Source organism: Mustela nivalis (assembly GCF_964662115.1).
Source record: "Mustela nivalis genome assembly, chromosome: X".
NCBI classification, from domain to species: Eukaryota; Metazoa; Chordata; class Mammalia; order Carnivora; family Mustelidae; genus Mustela; species Mustela nivalis.
In genome coordinates, this window is record NC_139040.1 from 87,276,108 (window position 1) to 87,293,589 (window position 17,482).

The window sequence follows — 17,482 nt, forward strand, 5'->3', positions numbered from 1 at the left end:
TGGCCCTCTCTCCAGAACGTGGATCTTGGGAAGCGGGCACCTACACCCATCCGAGAGAAGGAAGTCACCATGTGCATGCGCTGCCAGGAGCCCTTCAATTCCATCACCAAACGCAGGCACCACTGCAAGGCCTGCGGGCATGTGAGTTTTGGCAGGCAGGGGCAGAGATAGGGAGGGGACAGGCTGGCAGCCCAAAGGCCCACTTCTGAGTGGGTTACCTTCTAAGTAACCTCTAAGTGGGGGAGGCCATGAGTCCACTGTGGGAGTTGGTACACTGAAGGGAAAGACCTGCAGGAACCAGGCTGTTTTTGCCCACTTGCCACCCCAGGTGGTTTGTGGGAAGTGCTCCGAGTTCCGGGCCCGCCTCATCTATGACAACAACCGCTCCAACCGTGTGTGCACGGACTGCTACGTGGCCTTGCATGGGGTGCCTGGGAGCAGCCCGGTCTGCAGCCAGCATACACCCCAGCGCCGGAGGTCTATCCTGGAGGTAAGAGCCAGGTTCCCGACTAACAGTCCCATGCCAACCACATGGGCCCAGCCACCCACTGTGACTGACACACGCGTGGGCATCTCTGAAATGCTAGGGTGCTATGTGTTTCCACTGAGCAAGTGACCCAGGCTTGGAGTGAGTAAAATGAATGCAAGAGTGAATGAAAGACGAATTTTTATTTAAGTGCTTTAGCCATTTAATCCTCACAGTAAGTAATCTATCCATGCTATTTCTATCCCTGGGTTACAAATGAGGGAACTGAGGCTCAGGGAGTTATTTGCCCAAATTACACAGCCAGCAAGTGGCAGAGCTAGTACGTTTTTTCAATAAACAAATTATCTTTTCTTATTACAAAATAGGATATGTGCGCGGGGGAAAATTAGACAATATAAACAAAAATAATAAAAACACCATATTCCTTCCACCCACTAGATTACCACTAATAATAATTGTGCTGTAGCATGCCATACATACATTTTTGGTTTTGTTTTTAGCCAAACTGAGGTATTCATTTCACTTAACATTTAAAGAATGCTTACTCTGGGGGTGCCTGGGTAGCTCAGATGGTTAAGCGGCTGACTCTATTTCAGCTCAGGTTATGATCTCAGGGTCCTGAGATGGAGCCCTCGGGTGAGTTCCTCACTCGGGGGGGGGGGGGAGTTTGCTTGAGGATTTACTCTCTCCCTCTGCCCCTAATTCCTGCTCACGTGCACGTGTGAGCGCTCTCTCTCTCTCTCTCTCTCTCAAAAATAAATAAATCTTTTTTAAAAAAGAATGCTTACTCCATGCCAGGCACTCTTCTGAGCATTTTGCATACATTAACTCATTTAATCCTTACAACAGACCTATATGTTCTCCTTCCAAGTCAATACATTTTCATCTCAAACTGGGATTCTAAGCCAAACTGCCTTACACAGCTACCCAATCCTCTTCACAATGCTAGGGTTGCCTCTTGCTAAATCCAAGGCATGAATGTTATGATGAAATACAACGAACAGGGGGAGGTATAAAGGCATAAGTGACTTGAGGAATAAATCAACTGATGGAACAATGCCTGCCTGGCATCTAGGTGCCCCTGCTGAAACACCCCTCCCACCAACTCTTAGGAGGCAAGCAGCCACTGCAGTGCAGCAGACAAGCCTGGCTTTCAGCCTCAATCCTAACCCACAGGGGGTGGGGGTACTGGACAAATCCTTCCCACCATCTGAGCTTCAGCTTTATCAATCCCTATGCTGAGGGCATGTCAAAGCCAAGAGTAGCCAGGCCAGGCCTTCTATCAACACTGATGTCCCCTATGTCTCTGGCCACAGAAACAGGCCTCAGTGGCTGCGGAGAACAGCGTCATCTGCAGCTTCCTACACTACATGGAGAAAGGTGGCAAAGGATGGCACAAGGCATGGTTCGTGGTCCCTGAGAATGAACCCTTGGTGCTGTACATCTATGGAGCCCCTCAGGTGTGCATCCCATTCTTTCAGGGTCTTTCAGCCACCTGGCAAAACCAGGCTGCTCCTCTTCTCTTTCAGTCCTTGACCTCTCCTTGGCCTTGGGAGATTGGGTAAGGCTAAGGGGAAATCAGAACCCCTACCCCTTGTGAGACAAAGACCAGCTAGAGACAAGGAGTGACTGTGGGCCAACATGTGTAGGGAAAAGCAGGGTGAGATAGTGGAGCTAGTTTCGTGGAGGTTAGGCACTGCTAGGTCCAGTTTAGAGCGGGGAAGAACAAGTGAATGGAGGCAACAGCTGAAACAAAGGCCTGCAAATATTGTTATATGCTAAAGAGACTAGCCCAACTGGTTTTGGTTGTGGGAGGAAATGGGTATTTGAACTAGCCTGCATGCCTCAGTTGACATTTTTCAGTTGCTATCAATGGACATTTCCGGAGGAGGGGAAGGAAAAGAAGGGTTCAGCTGATGCAAAACTAGTAAGAAGCCCAGCCTCAAGGTGACCCTCAGCTCTGTCCTGTTCCCTAGGATGTGAAAGCCCAGCGCAGCTTGCCCCTCATTGGCTTTGAGGTGGGGCCTCCTGAGGCAGGGGAGCGGCCTGACAGAAGGCACGTCTTCAAGATCACCCAGAGCCACCTGAGCTGGTACTTCAGCCCCGAGACAGAGGAGCTGCAGCGGCGATGGATGGCAGTGCTCGGTCGGGCAGGCCGTGGGGACACGTTCTGCCCAGGACCCACACTGTCTGAGGACAGGGAGATGGAGGAGGCACCAGTGGCAGCTTCAGGAGCCATTGCTGAACCCTCCGAAGCCCCCCAGACCCAAGACAAGACCTAGAGGGTTTGGGAGGAACTGAGGCCCGCTGCTCCACACTCTAGCTGCCCATGTCCAATTGGGGGCCCCAGTCCCCTCCCTCCCAGCTCAGTCAATACTTGAACTCCCATCACGGGCACTTTCAATCCCCAGTGCTGGGTCTTGGGTTTTTTAATTCATCTTTTCACAAAACCTGGGCTTTAAAAAAAAATTCCTACAGTGATGTTAATTTTTTTTAAATCCCTGTCCCCAGGAAGGGTGGGAGCTGTTGCTAGACCCCCTTGAATTAGGCTGTTTTGTCCTCCATCCCTTCAACATCCTACAGATCCTGCCTCCACCCAATTCCCCCCAAAACTGGAGGCAGATTTGGATTCAAGTGCCAGTTATGCCACTGACCCCATGGCCCTGGCCCACCCCTGCTCCCCCCAGCCAGTGTACACACACATTACGTGGGGTGGTGACCAGACCCCTCCTGCCTCTTCCATGGCTTATAGCTTCTACCCGGCCCCAAGGCTACCCAGTATTTTATCGTCCAGACCCATGGCAGGGCCACAGGGCAGGACAGGGGAATGGGGGGAAGACAATGGATACTCTTTGTTTTGTTTTTTAAAGAAAAATACAGTTTATTTCGGGCTTATGGAAACTTTCAGAGTGCTGCTGTGTTCCATTTATCCACCTCTTTGTTCACAGTAACAGGCTGCTAGGGTGGGCCCAAAAACTGCTCCCTTACTGAGCTCTGAAGCCCAGCTCCTAAAAGGCTGATTCTAAGGCTCTTCATGGGTCAAGTCACAGATTAAATAATAAGGTACTATTTACTGAGGTTTTAAGCCTCATCCCTGGATTTGGGTAAGTATATGGAAAGAGGCTGGGGGAGAAAGAAAACATAGTCCATGTCCCCCAAGCTCACCACCTAGCCAAACTCTTAGACTTCCTGAAGGAATCCAGGGCTAGAGACTAAGCTGCAGAAAGGGAGTGTTCCTGGGAGGTTCCAATTTCTGGGCAGGGGTACAGAGCTGCTTTGTGTGTATATGGGGAGGGGAAAAAGAAGAAGAGGTACCACAGCTATTTTCATTCACATATTCAACTCATCTTGCTTCTAGTTTGCAAGTTCATCTCAACATTCCTGACCCAGCAGGGCTACTGGTTCTCCTGCTGGTCCTCTCCCTTTACAGATCCACCTGGCCACTGTCAACCAGTGTTTAGCTTCTCTAGTCATGCCCTCACCTGCTCAACCCTCCCTCTTCATACTAACCACACCTGAGAGGCAATGTACTATGAAATCAGGCCCATCATGCAGACAGTAACTTAAGACCCAAAGGAGTGTGGTGAACCAGGTCACACTACCTCGAGAGCAAGGACCCTAGGGTTCTTCTTCCCCTGGAGGAAACTGAACAGGGGAACAGGAAGAGGGTGGAAATGGGGGAACCAGTCCAAGAGTCCACAACCCTCCCCAAAACCCCTATAAACAAGGCTCAAAACAACTAGCAAGCAATGACCCAAACCATTTCCAGCCCCACTCATTTCTTTCTCCGGACAATGGTCCAGCCATCCTCCACTATATCCTCTTCTTTAATAGTCTGGGAGTCTGGACCAGAGGATTCAGGCTGGGGGCAAACCCCATCTGTAGCTGCCCCATCATTCGTAGCTGTAACCTGGAGGAGAAATACAGTAAAAAGCTAAATACAACACCTCCTGACTATGGCCACTGGAGACCCAGGCTCTCTTCCCAGCTTTGCCAGGACTGGCTGTGTGACCTTAGGAAAGTTCCCTGCCCTCTCTGGATAATATATCCCCCCACCCCATCACTTCCCTATGAAACTAGCTGATTTCCCAGAAAATTAAAGATATCTGCATCTCCCCACCCAAGGGGCACCCCCTTTCACCTCCATTTCCTCCACGCTGTCCGCATCATCTTCATCCGTTTCTCTGGCTGTTGTAACTGCAGTGGCTCTGATGCTGTACTTTCTTTGGGTAATATGAGAGGCCATCTCCTTCAGAGCAGCCCCATCACCCCTCTGGAAGTGGTAGAACATGGTCTGTAGCTGCTGGCTCACCTACCAAGAAAACATTCAACTAGCTTGGATTTTTTGGAGAACCTACAATACAACCCGCATGTGTCTGCAGTGAGAGTAGGGAAGGGTTTGGAATTTTCCAGAAGAGAATGGGGCTCTTTCTTCCCCAAGGAGTTCACTACTGAAGGAATCAGGAATCAGGAATCAGGAATCTGTTCACTACAGAAGGACCCAGGTAAGAGCCTAAAGTATGGAAGGAGAGCTTCCTAGCAAAGGAAGGCACTAGAACTCGGTTTGAAAGACAGAAGAGGTAAAAGGGAAGGCAATCCCAGCAGGGCTTGATGGGGAAAATGTTAACCAGAACAGGGGTGGAAATGTACCTGGCCTGACCTGCCTTTGGGATGGAGGTGAAGAATGGACCCAGTTGAGAATGTTGTATGGAGAGAAATGAAAAAGAAGAGGCAGAGTTTGGAAAGACCTGGGAAGACTAGACTTTTTCCTTTAGGCAAAAGGGAGTCACAGAAGGTTCTTGCACAGGACTCAAGAAAAGAATGGTTAGACCCAAGGTCTTGGCCTAAAAACAAACAAACAGGGAGAAGAAAGACTGCAGGCAGAGAAATGGGAGTTAGTCCACAATATGCTCACCTGGGGCAGACTTCCATCCTCCACAACCGTATCAAATTCGTTCGTCATGAGCTCCCCGAGGAAGTCCTCCACCTCATCTAGCTCCAAGTCAGCTAATAGGAAAGCAAAGACCAGCCACCTGAATCACTAAGGCCCACTACTATTCAATACCTACTTGGTGGGTCCACATCCGATTGGTGGGTAAAGGCCGCAACAGTGAGCCTTTTATTCACTGAAGTGCTCTGTACTACAGGTTTTTATGTGATTCTTAAAAACCAAACAAACAAACACTAAACATAAATACCTAATTTCCAATCTCCTTCATCCTACCAATCCCTCTTATTCCCAAAGCATCCCAACCACACTCACCCTCTTTCATCTGACCTATTTTAACTGGCCTCTTCTCTGTGACCTTGAACAAGTTACTTATCTCTGTGTCTGTTTTCTCATCTACAAAATGGGGCTAAGGGCAGCCTTCTTGAAGGTCTGTTATGAGGAGTCCCCTAAATAATGCCTAGCATAGGAGAGACCCATAATCCATGTTAATTTGCATCACTCAAGGGCTGAAGTTTCTGAAATGTAGAAACCCTTCATGACTGCAGCTCCACTGAGCGGGATAGATAAGAAAAAATGGACGTTAAGTACTTCCAATGATGAAATCATCATAGCCTTGACATCAACATCCTATTGTGTGATTCTGGCTAATCTCCACCATCTAGGCTTCAGTTACCTTCTGGGCCCCTGCTCTACTTTTTCTGAATTAGAGAATTACTCAAGTCGGTCTTCCGTTCTTCCGCAAAGCTCCTCACTCTCCCTTCTCTCTGGGAGAGCTCCTTAACTCCCTTGACTTTCCCTAGCACTCTCATCTAATATCCCCCAAAGCCGTCTCCAACACAAACTACACTCTACCAATTTCACAGATGCCTCAGGCCCTCCATATCCAAAGCCAAACTTATCATCTTACCACTTCAAACCTACTTCTTGTCCTTCAGGGTTCCTCTATTCCATGTAAGGCACCTAATCCACCCAGTGACTCAAACCCAAAACCTGCCTCCTTTTTCCTCTCTCTTCACGACCAAACCATCTCCAAGGCCCCAATCCATTGCTATTGCCACTGCCCTAGTTCAGGCCTCATCATTTTCTACACAGAAATAACCTTCTCATCAGTCTTTCCCTCTCCAATCCATGCTCCATACCGATTATTTTCTGAACTTTCTAGTAACAAATCTCATCCTATTACTCACCGTAGAAAGAGCCCATGAACTTTCATCACCTACAGCAGTGTTTCATATCCTGCTTTTCAGGAATAGCTGTCCTGCTGGTTTTTAAAGAAAGCTATTCATAGAAAGCTAATGAGAAACAAAGGAAAACAGGCTTCTTTTTTGTGATTCTTATCGTTAGCCAAGATTTTATTATTATTATGTTAATGTTACTGTGACTCCTAAGGAGGAGCTGCAGAAAAGTTCTTACATAATTTGAATTTTTCTTCACTGAACATCTAACAGAACTATTATTCCATAGCCTGCATTTTGGCAAACGCTGGCCTAACGGACAAACCAAAGGCATGTAACATCTTCCCAGGGCCTCCCCACCCCCCAGATTCATTCTCAACCACTCCTACCTACACTCACAAGCGCGCACACACCCTTACTCCAATACTGAGCTCCCTGCCACTTTCCAAATATAACACATAATCTTCTCATACCACAGAACTTATTTGTGTGTTGCTCTGTCTCCCCCACCTAGTTAACTCCTTTTCATCCCTTAAGATTCAAGCCAATCACTATCTCCCTGAACACTCTCCAAAGGAAGCCTCCTCCTCAGTCTCAGGCTACCCAAGCACCCTGAGCTCATCCTTATTAGAACATCACCCCGACTGTAAATGCCTACTTACTTAAATGGATCCATTACTAGATGCAAACTTCCTTGTGATAACTCTACCTAATGTCATCTACAAGACCAAAAGAAAAAAACCTAAATAAAGAATTTTGCAAAAATCTTACTACGCAAAAGACCCTCTGCAGGGTCCCTTATTCTTACATGACCTTAAAGACACATCAAAGGTGTAGATCTTTGCTGTCCAAATAACCAAAAGTCATTACTGAGCACTAAAAATATGGATAGACCAAATGGAGAAGGTGCTAAAAGTGTAAAATACCCACCAGAATTTGAAAACTTAATACTAAAAAGGGATGTAAAATATCTCATGAGTTATCTTTTATACGGATTACCTGTTGAGATATTTTAGATATACTGACTTCAGTAACATTAATTTCATCTGCTTCTTTTTACTTTGTTGAAGCGGCTGCTAGAAAATTTTAAATGACATGATGTGAGTTGCATTGTATTTTTATTGGACAGTGCTGAGGTGGATACTTTAATATCTATTTTAGGCATTAAGAAACAGAGTCTCAGATAAAACTTGTCCAGAGTGATACCACAGGTCAATGACACAGCCTCTAAAGCATCAGAACTCAAGATTCTGACTCCTAAAGCCTGTATTCATTCCACCTCGACCTTAGATACCATCCCACAACTGTTCAACAGGAAGTGCGCGCTCTACAGGACCCGCCTCCTCCTCCCCACGCCCGCAAAGACAGGTCGCAGCGCCTCACATTCACTCACCATTGCGGAAGAAGTACTCTTCTACTGCACCCCCCAGCCACTCGGCCTTCTCTTGGCTGTGCACGCCCCCGAAGCCATTCTCCACAGCGATCTGCGAACACAGGCCAGAGCCCACCACGTCAGCCTGGAAGCTGGCCTGAGGTGGTGTAGGGTTGGCTGCTTAAGCCGCCCAGTGGCGCCTCAGGCGCGTTGTCCAGCCAACTCTTGTTCTGCCCCAGACACTAACCTTTATCCTAGCCGTGGCCCTACTCACCTGCAAGGCCGGCCAGGCTTCCAGCGCCGCACGGACGCCAGCCCCAAAGAGCGCCCGCGAATCTTCCCCAACTCCGGCCATCATCCGTCCTCTGGCAACGCGACGCCCAGGAGGCCCAATCGCTGCGCAGCACAGCCCAGGCCAAATGAGCCGAAAGCCGAGCCTGAGAAAGCCGATGCGCCTTTCCGCGGACCTGGCAGCAAGACTAGAGCAATAGAAAAGTCTATCAGAGCAATGAATGACATCACCGCAGTTAACTCCTATGTAATAAACCAAAGGAAGCCAGGAGTGGAGGTCGGGCGGGGCCATGGGTTATTGAAAGGTGTGGGGAACTTAATAAAGATACGGATTCCAGGGCGCCTGGGTGGCTCACTGGGTTAAGCCGCTGCCTTTGGCTCAGGTCATGATCTCAGGGTTCTGGGATCGAGGCCCGTCAGGCTCTCTGCTCAGCAGGGAGCCTGCTTCCCTCTCTCTCTCTCTGCCTGCCTTTCCATCTACTTGTGATTTCTCTCTGTCAAATAAATAAATAAATAATCTTAAAAAAAAAAAAAAAAGATACGGATTCCAGGCCTTGGGGCAGAGGAATCAACCACAGGGAGCATAGCCTTAAAATTTGCATTAAAAAAAGTAACATCTAAAAAAGTAACATCTAAAACACTGCACCCAACAGCAACAACAGAATATACATTTTTCTGAAGTGCACATGGAACATTCTCCATGACAAACCATATGATAAGTTGTAAAGCAGGCCTCAATGGATTTAAAGGAGTTGAAATCACACAAAATTTGAAATTGAAATTAAAAAAATAAATTAAAAAATAACAAAGTTGTAAAATTCACTAATATGTGGAAATTAACACCTTTCTAAATAAAAAATGAGTCAATGAAAAAATCATGAAGGAAACTGGGAAACAAACTGAAATGAATGAAAATGAAAGCACAGCACACCAATATTTAAGCTAAAACAATGCTTAAAATTAATTTTAGAGCAACTGGGTGGCTCAGCGGGTTAAGCCTCTGCCTTCCACTCAGGTCATGGTCTCAGGGACCGGAGATGGAGCCCCACATCCGCTGGCTTCTGCTCAACAGGGAGACTGCTTCCCCCTCCCACCACCCCTGCCTGCCTCTCTGCCTACTTGTGAGCTCTGTCAAATAAATAAATAAAATCTTTAAAAAAATGAGTTTTATAGCTATAAGCACCTATATTAAAAAAGAAGAAAGATGTCAAATCCATAACCTAACCTTTCACCTTAGGAAACTGGAAAAAGAAGAACAAAGTAATCCAAAAGCAAGCAGAAGGAAGGAAATAATAAAGACAGAACAGAAAATACCTGGAATAGAAAACAAAAGCAATAGAGAAAATCATGAAACAAAAGTTGATTATTTGAAAAGATCAACAAAATTGACAAATTTTTAGCTAGGTTGACTAAGTAAAAAAGAAGACTCAAATTACTGAAATCAGGAATGAAAGAGGTGACATCACTACCAACTAGCCAAAAAAGACTACATATCATATAATACCATTTAATATGAAATGTACAGGGGTGCCTGGGTGGCTCAGCTGTTAAGCATCTGCCTTGGCTCAGGTTATGATCCCAGGGTCCTGGGATTGAGCTCAGCATTGGGCTCCCTGCTCCGTGCGGAGCCTGCTTCTCCCACTCCTCCTGCTTGTTTCTGCTCTCGCTATCTCTCTCTCTGTCAAGTTAAAAAAAAAAATAGTATGAAATGTACAGAATAGGCAAATTTACAGAAATAGAGAATAGGTTAATGGTTGCCCAGGCTTTGGGGAGGGGGGAAATGGGGTTTCTTTGGGGGGAGATGAAGATGTTCTAAAATTAGATGTGTGATGGTTGCTGTTGGGGCTGAGTTGTGTGCCATCCCTTCCATTCATATGTTGAAGTGCTAAGACCCAATACCTCAAAATGTGACTATATTTAGAAACAGAGCCTCTAAAGAGGTAAATAAGGTAAAAGAAGGCCCTAGCGGTACACGCTAATCCAATACAATTGGTTTCATTGTAAGAAAAAGATATTAGGGCATAGAGAGAGACATAAGATGCACAGAGAAATGGCTATGTACGCAGAAGGTAAATATCTGCAAGCCAAAGAGAAAGGCCTCAGAAGAAACCAAACCTGCTGACAACTTGATCTTGAAGTTCTAGAATTTCGAGAAAATAAATTTTTGTTGTCAAAGCCACCAGTCTGGTATTTCGTTATGGTAGCCCTAGAAAACTAATACAGTTGCACAATCCCGTAAATATACTAAAAACCATTGAATTTTATACTTTAAATGGGTGAAATTTATGGCATATAAATAATATCTCAATAAAGCTGTTCTTAGAAAAATAGCATAGGTGATTCCCTCTCACAGAAAGGATTGCAAACTTTGGACTAGACCATGTTAACAAACAATACTGTCACTTCTGTGCCTGGGCCCCTGCTGAATATTGCTGTGTCATGCGTAGGGTTTGATCAAATGCTTAAGGAATTTACAGTCCATCATGCAAGACTGGCCAAGGACCCTAGAGAATTATCAGTGCTCTGGATTAATCTAAGTGTTAAATGACCTGAAGCAGATAGAATTCTGCAAACTCTCTTTAAGAGAAATGGTACAAATTAGGTATGAAGGTATTGCTTCAGATTTATAAAAGAAATCACAAATGTTACAAATTACAAAACTTTTTAAAAACTGACAAATACCATAAACATTCTCAAACTCCCCAAAATAAAATATTTTTATCAATTGTTTGACTCGTCTCCCCACTAATTTTTCTTTTGGTTACAAGCTCCTTGATACCCTCCTCTAAATAAATATGACAATTACTTTACAACATTTTCTAGAAAGACTACAAAGAATTCAATTGAATTCAATGTCATTCAGTTGATAAAAATTTTTATTGGTAGTTTAGAAAAGTGTCGACTTCACAATTTGTTATTAGTGAGGTAAATTTTAAGATTGCTGTCAAATTTGGGGAAACCTCTCTTTTTTTTTTTTACATGTGAGCTATAAAATTTCAAGGTATTTTAACTGTTCTTGTGCAATGACAAATTGTAAATGCTCTTCAAATTGACTGCGCTCAATAATCAGGGACTTGGAAGTGGCATGTGTAAGTATGGGGTGCTGAGGCTTAGCTTTATTGTTCTATAATAAATCCATCTCTGTGCAATGTTAGAGGAGAAGGGAGCACAGGGGCTCATGAGAATCCAGCAGAGGGAGCCCCTAACCCAGCCTGGGGGCTTGTGGCAGGCGCTCAGAGATGACGCTTTGAGCTGATTCTTAAAAGTTTGAGCGGAATTTTGCCAAGTGGCAAAAACCCCATCCTCTGGTTCAATTAATTTGCTACAGGGGCTCACAGAACTCAGAGAAACATTTTACTTACTAGATCATCAGTTTAGGGTTGCCTGGCTGGCTCAGTCAGAAGAGCATGTGACTCTTGATCTTGGGGTCCTGAGTTGGAGCACCACATTGGGTGTAGATAGATAGATAAACAAATTGAAGTTTAGATTATTGGTTTATTACCAAAGGATATAACTCAGGAACAGCTAGATGGAAGAGATGCGTAGTGCAAGGTGTGTGGAAGGAGCAAGGAGCTTTCATGCTCTCTCTGAATCTCCCTGTGATCATTAACCCAGAAGCTCTCTGACAGGGTTTTTATGGAGGCTTCATTACACAGGCATGATTGATTGAATCTTTGGACATTAGTGATTTGTTGGTGGTCGTTTAGTCTTTATTTCATAATCATAAACTTCACCCTACAATCCAGCTAGACTTAGAGTAAGGAAAATATAGAACCCACAGAACTGCAACAAAAGCACAAAGATTATAGGATATTTCAAGCAGCTGGAGGTGAAGGGGTGCTCTCTAAGCTACAGAAGGAAGTATCTGGCAGTTGAAAGAAAACACAAGTCAAATTTATTAGATTTGTCCACAGTCAGCAATGGTGATCTTCTTGCTGGTTTTGCCATTCATGGTCCCAAAGTACTCAATGGCTTCCACAAGATTCACACCTTCTTTCACCTTTTCAAAGACCATATGCTTGCCATCCAATCACTCAATGTTGGCAGTGCAGATGAAAAACTGGCAACTCTTCATGTTGGGTCCAACATTTGCCACGGACAAGATGCCAGGACCTGTGTGCTACAGGATAAAACTCTCATCATCAAATTTCTCCCCATAGATGGACTTGCCACCGGTGCCATTATTGCATGTGAAGTCACCACCCTGGCACAGAAATCCCAGAATAATCCTGTGAAATCAGGAGTCTCTATAACCAAATCCTTTCTCCCCAGTACTCAGAGCATGAAAGTTTTCTGCTGTCTTTGGAACTTAGCCTGCAAACAGCTCCAATCAGTTAAAATAGATTTGTGAATCAGATGAGTAGTCACTTCTCGGTTTCCAGGTCCCTTACCTCAAAGGAGATGTGACCCAAGGGCTCACCACCCACAGCAATGTGCATGGTGGGGTTGACCATGACTGGTGACATGGGAAGTTCCAGGGCAGTGGTGCCTGCAATGCCATTGGTAATTGAATTCAACCTCCAGCCCCTCCCCGCTCCCAGGAGGTTGAGGGGTGAAACTGAAACTTCCAAACTTATAATCACAGGGTGGCTCTACAGGCAACATAGCCATAAATACCTTTTGCCATTCTCATCACTTAGGAAATTACAAAGATTTTAGGAGCTCTGTGCCAGGAAAGGGTTCAAAGGCCAAATACATATTTTAATATATATATTTAATATTTTATTTATTTATTTGACAGACGGAGATCACAAGTAGGCAGAGAGGCAAGCAGAGAGAGAGGGGAAAGCAGGCTCCCCGCTGAGCAGAGAGCCTGATGCAGGGCTTGATCTCAGGACCCTGAGATCATGACCTGAGCTGAAGGCAGAGGCTTTAACCCACTGAGCCACCCAGGTGCCCCTCAAATACATATTTTTATTATAAATCACAATATCACAGTAGATCTTCTAGAAATACCCACGCTTGGGACTCCATTCTGGGCTCCAACAAACCAAGACCTCTGAATGAATCCTGAGATTTAGCCTTGAGACTGAAGTCCAAGGTTAAGTATACTAAGTGACAGACTTCCTCTTTTCTGTGCCTTGAATCCATCTGGCAATCTGTTGAAGCCAATATGTCCCTTCCCAGATTAATGTTTTTAAATGCATAAGATAAAATTTACATTACAAAGGAAACCAATTATATTAAAATATAGTTATAAGTGAAATAAGTCAAACAGAGAAAGACAAGTATCATATGGCTTCATTTATTTGTGGAACATAAGGAGTAACATAGAGGACCTTAGGAGAAGGAAGGGGAAAATGAAAGGAGGTGTATCAGAGGGGGAGACAAACCATAAGAGCCTATGGACTCCAGGAATCAAACTGAGGCTTTTAGAGGGGAGAGGAGTGGTGGGATCAGTGAGCCCGGTGGTAGGTATTAAGGAGAGCACATCTTTTAAAAAGATTTTATTTATTTATTTGACAGGGAGAGGCAGCAAGAGAGGAAACACAAGCAGGAGAAGCGGGAGAGGGAGAAGCAGGCTTCCTGCTGAACGGGGATCCTGAAGCAGGGCTCAATCCTAGGACCCGAGGATCATGACCCAAGCCGAAGACAAGTGTTTAACAACTGAGCCACCCAGGTGCCCGACTGTAAATAACATTTTAAGAGATCTGTTATGAGGGCTGCCTGGGTAGTACAGTCAGTTAAGCATCTGATCTTAGTTTTACTCAGGTCATAATCTCAGGGTTGTGAAATCAAGCCTGAGCTCCATACTGAGCAGGGAGTCTGCTCAAGATTCTCTCTCCCTTTCCCTCTGCCCCTTCCCCTTTATAAAATAAATCTTTCTTTTAAAAAGACCTGCTATGAAAAATATCTGTGTGTTGGCGACAAATTTAATATTATTGCTAATACTACTGTGGTTGGTTACCTACATTTATTATTGAAAGAAATGCCTATAACAGACACATGAAAAAATGTTCATCATCACTAGCCCTCAGGGAAATTAAAACCACATTGAGATACCACCTTACACCAGTTAAAATGGCCAAAATTAACAAGACAGGAAATAACATGTCTTGGAGGGGATGTGGAGAAAGGGGAACCCTCTTCCACTGTTGGTGGGAATGCAAGTTGGTGCAGCCTCTTTGGAAAACAGTGTGGAGATTCCTCAAGAAATTAAAAATAGAGCTTCCCTATGACCTTGCAATTGCACTATTGGGTACTGACCCCAAAGATACAGATGTAGTGAAAAGAAGGGCCATCTGTACCCCAATGTATATAGCAGCAATGGCCACGGTCGCCAAACTATGGAAAGAAGCAAGAGGCCCTTCAACGGACGAATGGATAGGAAGATGTGGTCCATATACACTATGGAGTATTATGCCTCCATCAGAAAGGATGAATACCCAACTTTTGTATCCACATGAACAGGACTAGAAGATATTATGCTGAGTGAAATAAGTCAAGCAGAGAGAGTCAATTATCCTATGGTTTTGCTTATTTGTGGAGCATAAAGAATAACACGGAAGACATGGGGAGATGGAGAGGAGAAGGGAGTTGGGGAAAATTGGAGAGGGGTGATGAACCATGAGAGACTGTGGACTCTGAGGAACTAACTGAGGGTTTTGGAGGGGATAAGGGTGGGAGGTTGGGTGAGCCTGGTAATGGGTATTGTGGAGGGAACATATTGCTTGGAGCACTGGGTGTGGTGTATAAACAATGAATTCTGGAACACTGAAAAGAAATTTAAAAAATAAATAAAAATTTAAAAAAGAAACAAAGAAATGCCTAATTTCATTGGAGGTTAGCAAATAAGATGTATTTTTTCACATCTAAATCCACACTTAAATTCTATGCATGACACTTACTCTACTCCTACTCTAGACCCTATTCTAGAGCAAAAATTTCAGACTAGATTAAGCCTAGATGAAGAGGACCAGATTAACATGGTAAAGACTGAACTTCCAGGGCGCCTGGGTGGCTCAGTGGGTTAAACCGCTGCCTTCGGCTCAGGTCATGATCTCAGAGTCCTGGGATCGAGTCCCGCATCGGGCTCTCTGCTCAGCAGAGAGCCTGCTTCCCTCTCTTTCTCTCTGCCTGCCTCTCCATCTACTTGTGATTTCTCTCTGTCAAATAAATAAATAAAATCTTTAAAAAAAAAAAAAAAAAAAAGACTGAACTTCCAAAACCTAAGCCTAACCTCAATTCCCAACATGAGACCTGAGACTAAGATCCAAGATTACAACACAGATTGAGTTGCCAAACTGAACTGCTAGTGTTTAAATGCAGCAGGTTCTTCCAGATGGAAATTTTCAGACTAGAACCCAGCCTGGAATTCCAAGACAGAGCCCACCACACAGAGATCACAGGTGAGGTTACCATATTGAGATCCCCTAGGCTTGGCTCCTCAGTATAAAATATTCTGGACTGAACTCCCAAAATCTGATTGTCCCAAAGCGGCCAGACTCAGCCACCCACACTGAGCCTTGAGCCTGGCAATCACTTGGTGAGAGGCTCGGTCATATCTTAGATCAAAAATCAGTCTTCCATATCAAATCCTTAGGTGTTTCAAGAGTTAACTCTCAGTGTTTAAACCCTCAATGTCATGTCCCCATAATGAACTTCTAGGCAGAGGTATGGGATTGAGACCCTAAATTTAGCTACTTGAAGGAGGATAGGGATGATATCTGGAGGAGGTCCAAGCCTGAGTTCCCAGAAGGATCCCTCACATGCTGAGGCCACAGATACATCTCCTCACTGAAAGTATAAAGTGAGCTCATGTTCTGAAACAAGTTCCTCCAGAATGAAAACCTAAGTCTGAGCTCCCAAATAACATGCCCAGAATGAGCCCTAGAGGGAATCCCCAGAGAGAACCACCAGTACATATCCAGTGGTAGCCATGAGAAAGCATCTCATAGACTTTTTATTTTATTTTATTTTTATTTTTAAAAATTCTTTTGTTTCAAACAGATTTTATTTATTTATTTGAGAGAGACAGAAATAGAAGGAGAGAGCATAAGCAGGGGGAGAGGCAGCAGGAGAAGGAGAAGCAGACTCCCTGCTGAGCATGGAGCCCAGTGCAGGGCTCGATCCCAGGACTCCAGGATCATGATCCAAGTCGAAGGCAGATGCCCAACCAACCAACCAAGCCACCCAGGAATCCCTCTCATAGACTTTTTAGACTTTAGGGAGCATAAGTAATCAAGTGCCCCAGCTGCTGTGTTCCGAAATCCATCCCTACATTTCTGCAAAGACCATGCTTCCCACAAGCTATTCCTAGCTTGAGTATGGCAGAGATACTTTGATGACTTTGGGTCAGGAATCCCAGACAGCCTTGCCAAAACTTCCTTGTACTGCACAGCTGTCTAGAACACTTCTGTTCAATCTTCCCCCCTTCTCTCCTTTTATGGGCCAAACTACATTGTGTTCTGATGGCTCTCAGCCTTCAATGGCAACTACCCCATTTTCTGTCATGGGCATTTCCCCTGATAAAATCTTGCTCACTTAATCCCATCTTGGTGTTTGCTTCTCAAGACTAACACAAGCTCCTGGGCATGAGACTATGTGGTTAATTGCTCCAGACTGAGCTTCCATTTTTAGAATGAGCCTACAGAATGAGATCAGGAGCCACGGTGTTCCCAGATGAGCTAATAAGGTCTCAGCCTCAAACAAATATCCCAGTTTGAGTCCTCAGACTTCTATGGGAGAGGGAGCAGTCCAGGTGGAACTCCAGAGGCTACCAGATTGAACTCCCACTCTCAAAACTTTAGGTTTATGCTTGCAGAATTAACTTCCAAGACTGAGCCCCTGTCTAACTGCCCCAGAATGAGTTCCTAGATTATTCATTTAACTGACTCCCCTGAAGAAGCTCCCCACAAGCCCCCAGACTGAGCTCCCAATGTTAGAGCTCCTAAGACATATATCAAAAATGGATCTCCAGATAGGCATGCAGAGAGAGGGGGTCCTTGTCAATTCAGACTAAGGGCCCCACACTGAATCCTAAAAGTGATGAGTAAAGGCTGATCCCCCAAATTGAGCTAGTTCTCTTAGATTGAGCCTCCAAAAGCTGGGCTTACAAACCCAAGATCCAGAATGAAGCACCAGACTGGCAATTCAAGAGGCTTAGACACATCCTGGACTGAACCCAGAGGTAGAATATAAAAAATCAGGATCCCAGACTGAATTCTCATATTGAAATACAAGAATGATTCCCTAGTTTGAGCACC

General features: G+C 44.9%; 2 protein-coding genes and 1 pseudogene across 3 annotated transcripts in view; 1 reads left to right on the forward strand and 2 right to left on the reverse strand.

Annotated features, from left to right (window-relative positions):
• The window catches only part of FGD1 (FYVE, RhoGEF and PH domain containing 1), a 40,758-nt gene extending 37,370 nt beyond the window's left edge, over nucleotides 1–3,388 (forward strand). The window contains exons 15-18 of the mRNA XM_082717490.1: nucleotides 16–141; nucleotides 329–490; nucleotides 1,804–1,947; nucleotides 2,464–3,388. Of these exons, the coding sequence (XP_082573616.1) occupies nucleotides 16–141; nucleotides 329–490; nucleotides 1,804–1,947; nucleotides 2,464–2,769 (738 nt within the window). The 3' untranslated portion in view covers nucleotides 2,770–3,388. The remainder of the gene's footprint in view (nucleotides 1–15; nucleotides 142–328; nucleotides 491–1,803; nucleotides 1,948–2,463) is intronic.
• TSR2 (TSR2 ribosome maturation factor) lies at nucleotides 651–8,419 on the reverse strand. Its single transcript, XM_082717500.1, has 5 exons — nucleotides 8,260–8,419; nucleotides 8,007–8,097; nucleotides 5,403–5,494; nucleotides 4,629–4,799; nucleotides 651–4,397 (listed from the first exon to the last, which is right to left on the reverse strand). The coding sequence occupies exons 1-5, from the start codon at nucleotides 8,341–8,343 to the stop codon at nucleotides 4,263–4,265; spliced, it is 573 nt and encodes a 190-aa protein (XP_082573626.1). The 5' UTR covers nucleotides 8,344–8,419; the 3' UTR covers nucleotides 651–4,262.
• A 3,755-nt stretch (nucleotides 8,420–12,174) lies between these two features.
• On the reverse strand, nucleotides 12,175–12,730 carry LOC309855521 (peptidyl-prolyl cis-trans isomerase A-like; annotated as a pseudogene). The gene is made up of 2 exons: nucleotides 12,668–12,730; nucleotides 12,175–12,600 (listed from the first exon to the last, which is right to left on the reverse strand). The product of its transcript is annotated as a peptidyl-prolyl cis-trans isomerase A-like (transcript).
• Between the last annotated feature and the right edge of the window lie 4,752 nt (nucleotides 12,731–17,482).

Bases quoted from the DNA above. Each gene is read 5' to 3' on its own strand.
- TSR2 (XM_082717500.1), bottom strand. From the start codon at position 8,343: ATGATGGCCGGAGTTGGGGAAGATTCGCGGGCGCTCTTTGGGGCTGGC. The intron at 5,495-8,006 runs GTGAGTGAATGT...CTTTCCTATTAG, and splicing joins AGAGTACTTCTTCCGCAATG to CTGACTTGGAGCTAGATGAG. The intron at 4,398-4,628 runs GTGAAAGGGGGT...TTTCTCCTCCAG, and splicing joins ACAGCGTGGAGGAAATGGAG to GTTACAGCTACGAATGATGG.